At 42.6% G+C, this 10779-nt stretch overlaps 1 protein-coding gene across 1 annotated transcript; it reads right to left on the bottom strand.

The window, feature by feature from the left end:
- Positions 1–314: 314 nt before the first annotated feature.
- LOC117055093 (arylsulfatase K-like) lies at positions 315–9349 on the bottom strand. The gene is given in 5 exon segments (XM_033164444.1): positions 315–1396; positions 2759–2774; positions 2776–2984; positions 6175–6396; positions 9062–9349. Coding segments are annotated over 5 exon segments (852 nt in total). The 5' UTR covers positions 9186–9349; the 3' UTR covers positions 315–1115.
- Between the last annotated feature and the right edge of the window lie 1430 nt (positions 9350–10779).

Here is a 10779-nt window from a genome sequence, read left to right as displayed (position 1 = left end):
AGGGCTTAGTTCTTAGGCAGAGGCTGGGGTAGCCCTGTCTGCTCCTGCAACCAGGTGAAAGCAGACTGAAATCAAGGTGTAGTCCGTGTCAAAGCACAATAAAAGCAGTCCATCAACAAGCCTAGCTCTAAAGGCAGGATCTAAGTAGAGGCCATCAGTCAAAAGGCAGGGCAGAATAGACAAGGTGGTTCACAAGAGTTGCTAGATTTCAATATGTGCTGTTCCAGCAGCTTCTATAGTCTGGTCTCCCACACTTCACCCAAGACCCCTTACTATGAGTAGCTCTATAATTTTGGACTCTTAGTAGGTAGATGCCCAGCCCAAACCTAGACTTTCTGGGCTCTATGCTCTCTGGGGCTGGGAGATGGTTCGTTCTCCCCCTCTGAAAGGGGGATGAGTTGGGAACCCACCTCAAGAGTCCTTCTAGAGCAACCTCTGGATACAGGCATGGTGAGATTTTCCCTAGATGTTAAGGGCTTCTTATCAGTGCTAGAGATTGTGGAGGGGTGGTGGTTTCCATTTGCTCTCTAGGGTATCCTTTGCTCAGGGGCTTTGCTGGCAGAATACTTTCCAAGTCTTGGCAGGGCCCAGTGTGGCATCACATTCACAAAATGCAGCTTGAAGTTGGTTGGTTTCTCTGAACCATAGTTGAGACTAAGCATGGTTTACTGGGGTTTGAACATAATGGTAAACTCTGGTTAAAAATGGAAGGAAAATATTTTGATATCCCCTTTGTGGCTGTGCCAGAGGAGAAGGGAGATGGGAAGTGCAGACAAGGCTCATGCTGTCAACCATAATTTAACATTATGTCCCAATAAGGCCATTATATCAACATCCATGTTAATCACAGGTCACTTAGCAGGGATTCTTAACCAGAGTTGAAATCAGATTCTGAAGCTGGCTAGCAAATCCTGGTTAACAGGCAACTGGGGCTAGCTAGTATTTATAGCTTAGCAGAGTACATTTGTGTCGGGAAACGGGAGGGACTGGAGGATAGCATCTGATCCCATGTCCCATTTCAGTATCTGTTGCAGTAAGAGGTAACTGCTTATTGCACCCGCACTGCCTCTTTACATTCAGGAGCAGATTGTCCATTCTCACTTTCTGCAGACATTTCACAGATTTGTCTTCTCTTTAATCCATCTATCAATTGCATCCTCGTACTTCTTTGGGTCCTTCTTCCAGTTCTGGTGCCACCTGAGGTTAGCTACGGTATCAGAATAGTTTTGTCCTAAACTTTGTTTCCAGTTGATAAACTCCTGTTTGTTGTACTGTTCAACAGAGGCAGAGACTTTGGGATAATCAACGATGGAGTAGAGTTTTTTGTTCAAATACTGTGTGATCTCTGGAAACTTGGTTGCTACATTTGTTAGTTCATCGGGATCGGCAGAGAGATCTGCAACAAAGAACGATTAAGACAAATTAATGAGCCTGAACTTGAAAAAAAACAGTAGCGCAGCACTGGAGCATTTGTTTGGCATGCAGAAGGTCCCAATTTCAATCTGCACTATTCATTTTATTTTTATTATTTTGCTTTTTATACCTCAGCTTTCCTCTAAGGAGCTCAAGGTGGTGTACATGGCTCTCCATCTCCATATTATCCTCACAACAAAGCTGTGAAGTAGGTGAGATTAAGAGATGGTGCCTGGCCCAAGGTCACTCAGCAAGATTCCTATCTGAGAAGGGATTTGAACCCTGGTCTCCCACATCTTAGTCCAACACCCTAATGGCTACACCACCCTAGTGTAGGTTGGGCTAGGAAAGCCCCCTGCCAGCCAGTACGGAGCAGGAGAAGGGAAACTCTTTCATCTGAAGGACCATGCTGTGTTAGATACTGGAGGTGGTACATAGCTTTGTCTTCCTTTCGAATCCCCTTTTAAAGCCACCTGAGTTGGCAGCCATCACTACACCTCACAGTAACAAATTCCATTAACTATGTGCTGCGTGGCAAAATACTCCTTTCCCTCCCCTCAAAACTCTCACCATTCAGCTTTAGTGGATGGTCCCAAGTTCTAGTTTTATGAGAGGAAGAAAAACGTCCTCCACTTTCTTAACACTATGCATGCTTTTATATACCTCTCTCACGTGCCACTTTACTCACCTTTAACAAACAAACAAACCAACCCCCCAAACCCTCAAATGTTGTTACTCCTAATAGGGGAGTTGCTCCCTTGATGATTTGGCCTAGACTACAGCATGCCACCTTTTCGGACCTTAACCTCTTTGGGTGCTTAGACATCTGACCACATTGTCCAATCTGAGAGGATGGAACCATAGTTCAGTGGTCAAATTCAAACCCAGGTTTATGGGTTTAAGCAGACTGGGCTATGCACAGTAGAGACATTAAAGAGACAACTGTCCTACCTGTCTCAGGCTTTGGCCAGTGATTCTAGTGTTCTCAGACTGTACTTTTGCTGTTTCCAACAGTGCAGTGCATTGACTGCAGAACTGTGTTTTGATCTAACTGTCATTTTTGTTTGTACAAACTTGCATTGTTGCAAAGGAGGGTGCTGATCCTTATGAAGAATGGGATGCTAATTACTATCACTACTACTTTATTACACTGCTTCTCTGCTCTTCTGGTGAACCACACAAGACATGATGCAGCAACAATTAATCATAGGTCTGGTAGTTTGTGTTGCTTCAAGACAGGAGCTACACAGTTGTGCTAATGCAACACTGATTTGCGCCTCCCTATCATACTCGTGCGGACCAGAACAGAGGACCAGACTGTACATTAATCAAGTAGCAAACGTACCAAACAGCTGAGGAGAAAACTGAACGACCATCCGAGTATGCTATGTATTTCCATCTGTTAGTTCTCAGCATGTAGGTCGAAGAATTCACATTGCAGCCATGGAATTCACTCAGAATCCAAGCAGGATGTTGCTTTTTAGTTGGGACTTTATCATCTGCCTCTTTCAATACCAGGGGCATCAGTGAATATCCACTGAGATTTTTTGGTATAGGTATTCCAGCAACGTCTGAAATTGAAATTGTGACTTAAGTCAATTTATTTTTAAAATTTGGTATTTACATATTTAAAAAGAATTAAGCATAATTAAAAGAAAACGCAGAAATATATAAAACCAACAAGGAAATAAATTACCGGTATATACTATGTCAACCATTGCTACTTGCCCTTTGCCCCTTATAGTGATATTTCTGATCCTCTTATCTTTGCATTTATATTAAGTCCAAGATGCCTCTTACATTTTCTTACTGCAAAATTAATACTAGCTACCTAGGGAAATTATTTCCACTAAACTTCAGTTCTGTTCTAACCATTAGCAGTTTATTTGTTACTTTTAAACAACTCATATGCGGTGCAAAAGAGAGAGAGGATTTTTAAGTCAGTGAAATTAAACCTAAGATCTTTCTGAACTAAGGGTGGTATCTAATTGCAGTGTCCTGTTTGCACAAGTTACAGGTAGGTAGCCGTGTTGGTCTGCCATAGTCAAAACAAAATAAAAAATATAAAAATTCTTTCCCGTAGCACCTTAGAGACCAACTGAGTTTTTTGTTAGTATGAGCTTTTGTGTATCTGAAGAAGTGTGCATGCACACGAAAGCTCATACCAAGAACAAACTTAGTTGGTCTCTAAGGTGCTACTGGAAGGAATTTTTATTTTTTATTTTGTTTTGACTGTTCGCACAAGTAAGACTATTCCTTCCTTCTCCCTGAAGCCCCTCCCATCTGCCTAATTTAAATAACCCTTAAGATGGAAGTACAACACCATAGGTTGCATCCAGTGCTGTCACTGCACAAATGGAACAGACATCCAATTGTGCAATGGAACTTCCTGTCCCTTTTCATCCCTGCATATCCTCAAAAACATGCTTCAGAGGGCTGAGGAACCCTATGGAGTGAATTATATTTTTTGGGGGGGGGGTCCTGTGGTGTACTGCAAAGAGAAATACAGGATGGCAAAATCTGCTGCAGGAATAAAAGTCTGTTTGTGCCGTGTTGGATACAAAACCACACTTTTAAGGGAAATTGTTAAGATGTGACACACACATGTACAGAAAAGAACTAAAATAATATGGTAAGGCACAGAGACAGAGACTATATTCCTATCTACAGATAAGGTCAGAGCTTACTTCATCAGTCAGAGTGTCTGAGAAAATAACATTAAATTTGTTTGTTACTCACCTAAATAAATTAATCATTTTTATTTTTGTGTTTTTCTTTTGGTTTTTTAATATTCTGACTACAGGAAGGAAGAACCAGGAGAGAACATATGGAGAATGAGAGCACAGGAAGGACGGTGATTTAAAAATACAAACTTCATGAAGAGAGAGGGGGAAATTAAGACAGTTGGAACAAGAAGGTAGGGGCTGAGATTTGATTAAGAGACTGTGTGACTCATTGATTAGTAATGTTAAACTAAAGTTTCTAGTTAGAATATAGGGTTTGAACTGAAAGTACTAACTATTTTCCAGCAGTGTAGAAATCCCCAACTTCTTGGCGACCTTTCAGTGATTCCTTCATAAGAGTTTACCTATTCAGAAGGCTTTGCCCTCACTCTGAATTGACCCAATTTCCCCTCCGTAATACTGTCATGTCAAATACTGTTAACTATGAAGCGTGGCCATCTTATCATGTTCACAATGTGATTCCCAATTGGTTAGGATCACCCATGTGACCGGCCCAGGAAAAATCATCCTCACACTCATTAATTTTATGCTGCTGCACTTCCATAAAACTTAAGGTGGCACATGGGGTTACTATCAAAGCATTAACCAGACCTGCTTTGCATCAGAAAGGTTGTTGTACCATGTGCCTTCAGACAATGCCAGGGTAAGTGAATAAGCTTTGTTTCTCTCAGTAAAATCAAATTGGCTATGCAATATTACAAGATCATCCTATTTACTTAATGAGCCCTAGACAATTGAATACATTTTTCTTCTGACAAACTTTCCCAGTTAGATAAATTGTTCTTTACTGTGGGTGTCTACTTTGCTAGGGTTTCAGTACTGTTTTTAATGTATTTGCTGTTTCGGTGTTTTTAAGTGTTGTTAATACTCTTATGTGTTAATGGTTTTTCAGAGGGCAATGAATAAATCAAAGATGATGATGATAATAGGTGGGACAACTCATGTCACTGATCCAGGTAGCAATGACCCCAGTTTCACATTGATTTCTTGTCCTCAGCCATGTCACATAGCTAAATCTAACAAGTTTCTTAGCATCTTGACAACATTCAGGTCACTATGTGGCCTATGATTAGTCTAGGATTGCCTGTTTGATTAGTCTAAGAAGAAGCAGTACTCAGAAATTTGGTGGGAAGGAAATCAAGCAGACAGAACAACCAACAGCAACAAACATGACTGGGAAAAGGCAAATATTCCCACATTTAAAAGGGTTTCTTTTCTCCAGGAAATATTTCTCATCCTTCCCGCAAATGGGACACTTTTGACACAGAAACGGAAATAAGGCAGAATACATTATTTTCCACATTCCAGAAGGATTTTGAGAGCCTCATTATTTCATTCAGGTTTTTTGTTTTTTTTAAAAAAATTCCCCATTATTAAAACATTCAGTAATATCTCATTTTGGAAATGACTGGGGATCTGCTGAAATTTCACGCCCACCTGCCTAAATATATAACCCGTTACATGTCCTTTGAGCACGCTATTTATTTATTTTTTAAGTGTGATTCTTATATCTGTGCAGAACAGTGCAAGTATCATTCTGGCGATGTGTGCATGAAACAGAGTAGCCTCGGTGCGCATGTGGACAAAAATACACTATTCATATACACTAACGTTAAGTCAAAGGAGGTGAAACTGACTGGGGCATCTCCAAATTTTGGCTTTATTGATCAGTGTCAGATCCTTTAAATGTCCCTTCTTTGCAAGCTGAGCAGTAAATCACAACACGGTGTAGGCATGTTGGGGAAGTCATCTGACAGTAGTGACACCAGGGGTGGCTAACCTGTGATCTTCCAGACATTCTTGGACTCCAACTCCCACCGGCCTCAACCAGCATGACCAAAGGTAAGGGATGATGGGAGCTGTAGTCCAGCAACTGCTAGACAGTCCCAAGTGAGCCACCCGTGCTTTTAAGCCATCTCCTGCAATCATACGTTAGCAAAGGGGATGGTTTAAAATATTTTTTATCCCTGCCGGTCATGTGAAGTGAGCTTGCTATTCCAACAGAAATATTGCTTACCGAGCATGGTAGGGTAGATATCCACAAGGGATACCACACTGGGGATGAACTGCAGCTTAATATTCGGTCCCATTATAAGGAGAGGAACATGGGAGCTTGCTTCATACATGCTCATTTTGTAAAACTGCCTGTGTTCCATGGCAAGCTCTCCGTGATCTGCAGTGAATACGACAAGAGTCCTTCTGAGTAGTCCTGTGTCATTTAGAGCAGAAATTATCTCGCCTGCAACAAAATATAAGGGAGGGTTAATATGCAAAATATTCATTAAACATTTACATGCATAAAAATAGTTTTTAGATGTCACAAGGAGGTAGCTCTTCTGCCAGTACAATGAAAGCACTAGATCACGTTGCCTGTGTTCTCATTTATAAAGAAGCCATTGCTGTTTCAAGGATTCCTAAGAAAAGTCCTCTGGGAGGATGGAGAGAAGCTGATTATGGGAGATCATGAGGGGCAGTTTATTTTCTCCTTGAGAACTCTGAATAAGTTTCTTCCACAGCTATATATCAGCATGCACAACTGTGGCTTCCATACTTCCAGAAAACTCCATCCGAAATGCTGCATTTTGCTAATCTGTTGCTAAACACCCACAGTTATCCACTTTTAGAAGCTCACATTTATGTCTGCCATATAGATCTCAATGTATGCTTCAATAGTCTGAAACTTGCAAGAGTTTTAAAAACTGCACTGAATGTTCAGTGATGAGTCTGAATCCCATTTAAAGTGGTGCACAAGCTCAGATACAAGATTTAGGTCACAATCCTATATATACTTACATGGGCGTAGTTGGGGAGGCAGGGAGGGGCAGCTACCCCCCTAAATAAATAAAAATCAATAAAATACATAGCAAACTGAGGTTCTGCCACCCCCCCCCACACACACAACAAAAAATCCTGGCTATGCGCATGCATACTTATTTGGGTGTAAGCTCCAGTGAACACATTGGGACTTGCTTCTGAGTAAGTGTACCTAGGATTGGAGTTGTCAATATCTGGGTTCATCATTGTTCTCTTGACTTCACCCAAAGTGTTTATTATCATGTATGAAACTGTCAAATTTCTCCTGAATTTCTACACTAAGGGTTTTCAAAGAACTTACAACTACTAGCAAGGATTGTAATAACTGATCAGTAAGCCCAAATCATTGAGATTTTCCATACTGCCCATATATTATCAAGCAGACAGCAAGGCACCAAAATTCTACCCAAAGAAAACACTTGACCTAAGCTCCTTCTCGCTTCTGTTCTCCATCTCTCTCATTACACTTAGGCTTTTAGGAATTAAAGCTGGAATTATCAGAATGCCAAATTCTGCAGCAGATGGGAACTGCATTCCAGATGTGAAGCCAACATATAAAAAGAAGATTTAATAACTGAGAGAGGATTCCTCACTCCACCTCACTTCAGTTTCAGTAGATGTTCCTTGACAATCTTTCTGCTCTTCTGGCAATAACAATATAAAAATGCTACAGTGTCAGAATTGATGTGCCTGAATATCCCTTCATTTCCAACCTCTTCCCCAGGACAGCCATCTCAGAATATATATTTCCATAAAGTACATGTCCTACATGTATTAAGCTACAGAGAACAAATACACCTGATTCATTACATTCCCTCCAATGACTCCTGTCAGAATTACATTAAGATTGCTGTGTACACTCCTGAGATTGTGTCCCGGCCAGGGACAGCCTCTTGCATTTTGCCACCCGAGGCAAAACAAGGAGGTGGCTACCCTTCTGCGCAGCTGTACCTTCCTCTGGCGAGATCTTGCTAGAGTTCAGTGAGATCTTGCTGGAAGAAGATGCAGCTGCCACTGCAGCTGTGCAACCCCAGCAGTGGTGGCAGGGGTGGGGGAACCAGGGGCGTTCCTAGCCCCTTGGCTGCCAGGGGCGGGAAGCCAAGAGGCACCCCTGGGGGCGGGGCATCGTGACATGTGCGTGTGTCATGACGCACGTTCACAGCGCGACGCCACGCCCCCAGGAAAAAAGAAAGGAACTTAGCAGGCGCTTGAGAGCGCCCGCTTTGCTCCCCCCCCTTCGCTTTCGGCTTCTTTCAGCGCCGAAAGGGGAGGAAAAAAGGAAGCGAAGCGGCACGTTTAAGTGCCGGCTTTGCTTCCCCGCCCACTTTCTCTTTCGGCGCTAGTTGGGCTGTGACTCTGCAGCCCAGCCAGCGCAGAAAGAAGCAGCTGAAAGGGGAGAAAAAAGGAAGCAGCTTTTTCCTCCCGTTTCTGTCGCTTCTTTCGGCGTGAGGGGCGGGCCAGCAAGGAGGGGTGTCACGCTTGTCGCTGGCATGACACATCCTCGCTGGGCAACCCCTGGCCGAAAAGAAGCCGCTGGAAGGGGGAAAAGGCGGCATGCCCCCATTTGGGGCCCGTCCAGCGGGGCGCGGCCAAAGTGTCACCCCACCCTCCCCTGGAACCCGGGGCGGCCCGCCCCCCCTGCTACGCCCCTGGGGGAACCGCCCCGCAGGATTCTGCTGCCTGAGGCAGCTGCTTCAACCTACCTCATGGGTGGGCTGGTCCTAATCCTGGCCTCTGCAATTGAAATGACATTACCATAGTCCTTAATACATGAACTGACACATATTGTTTTCTTCATGGATCAGATTCTAACCTTGTAGGCTGAGTATGATAGAGGTTTTATTAAATAATAGATTAAAGAAACCCCAGCAGAAAACATCTAGTTGTTACTTTCTGGAAAAAAATATTTTTATGTGAAGCTTAGCTATGAAAAATATATAGGCTGCATAATACATAATTATGTATTATTAATAATACAAATTAGGACTCTAGCCTCTACATGGCTAGAATCAGGGAAGAAAACTATCTGTGCAGTAATAGTATTAAGAAATACATTATGATATTAGTAAGATAATCAGGACATCACTTACCAAGCATTGCATCCGTTTCTGCACACATGGCATAATAATGTGCTCGGATATCTCTGATTTCTTTCTCCGTAAATTTCTCTGTGCAGTTCTTTGTATAAGAGGAATAGTAATCTACTGAGTGCATCTCTGAAAATGGAAGCCATTTTGGAATCTTGATGGCTTCGTATCTCACCTAGTAACAAAGTAAAAATGTTTTATTTTGTCAAAAGGTAACTATTATCACCATCCAATTTGCCAGCAGCCCAAGGTAGACATACTGACTGAACATGAGGACTCCATGTTTTATAAATGAGGGAGAAGAAGAGGGGAAGGCCCCATTGCACAAGCAGAAGTCCTCGAACAGGGCTTGTGCTGACGTGGCTTCTTAGGTGAATCCTGCCCGATGCATTACTTACAGAGCAGGATCAAAGTGCATAGTGCTTTACAGAGAACAGGAGCACAGGATCCTGCCCTGAGGGGCATGCAATCTGTAATATGACCCAGAGGAAGAGGAGGGAAATGGAGACAGGGATAAACAGGTATGTTCAGTTGCACATACTTAGGCATAGTTAGAGAATGCCACGAGGACTACGGACTTGTGCCAAAAAGCTTTGCAGAGAAAGTGTGCTTTGAGGAAGGTGTCCAGGGTGGTATTCAATGAAGGGTACACTTATTGAAATCAGTGGGCCTTAGTCATGTTCACTAACTACAGTGGAACAGTGGATGTACTCAGGGTAAAACTAAGTTGAATACCACCCCCAATCTGCTTCTCAATAGGTTAGAACATTGGTGCAAGGAGAGAGTCCCTGACCCACTGCTATTTTTATCAGAGATCTGTGCAGCAAAATGTAGCATGTGTTTAGAGGCTTTTTTCCTGCCTGTGCAATTCATTCAGAATGCATAGGTAAGGAGTTGGATCTGTTACAGCCTGCTTCCATAAGTTTCTGTTAGATTTTAGGAGATTATCACAGCCTTCCACCGCAATGACTTCTTCTTTTGCAGCCAGTAGCTTCTTCTGGTTACGATATCCCCTAACTATACGAACGCTTATACAAATAGTCTACACAAGAAAGACTTTCCCTTAAAAAATTGAACGTGTGGTCTTCCCTTGCTCACTGCAGTGCCTGTGTCTAGGAACAACGCCACACGTCTTAAAGATGGCTCCAGCTGATAACTTACAGACCATATGCTTAGCAACACAGCGTACCGTGAGAGCATCATGTTGATGCACTCCTTTGAATTGATTCAGTAAATGAGAGGGCTTGATTCAGTGCTAAGCTCCATTACAACATAGACAGGCCATTGCTGCAACCCCAAGAACCACACAATTAATTCTGTGTGCCCGGCAGGACTTCCAATGGTGCATACACATAACACAATGGCTGTATGCTGGCCATGAGGTGGTCCCTGCCACCCAGAGGGATGAAAGGTGACCTGAGAAGAATGAAGAAATTGGTTGCACTGCATGAGGCACTCGGTTCCCAAGCTAAGAACAACTGCATGTTCTCCCTAGTATAAGGATATTCAGGGACTAGAGCTAAGACAAAAATTCTAGCACAGACATTAGAAAACTGAATTCAAGGTATACACTTTCTGAGCTTATTGTACTTCACTAGCTCAATATAGATCCCTTGGAGTGCATGACAACAGAAAAAGGAGTAAGCAAGAAATCATTCAAACAGCTGAAATTATAAACATTGCAATGATGGAAGGCTAAAACTGAGCACTATTCTCATTAT

This window comes from Lacerta agilis, chromosome 11 (genome assembly GCF_009819535.1).
Source record: "Lacerta agilis isolate rLacAgi1 chromosome 11, rLacAgi1.pri, whole genome shotgun sequence".
Lineage (NCBI taxonomy): Eukaryota > Metazoa > Chordata > Lepidosauria > Squamata > Lacertidae > Lacerta > Lacerta agilis.
Note: the sequence above shows the minus strand (reverse complement) of the source record. Positions and strands in the feature narration are given on the sequence as shown.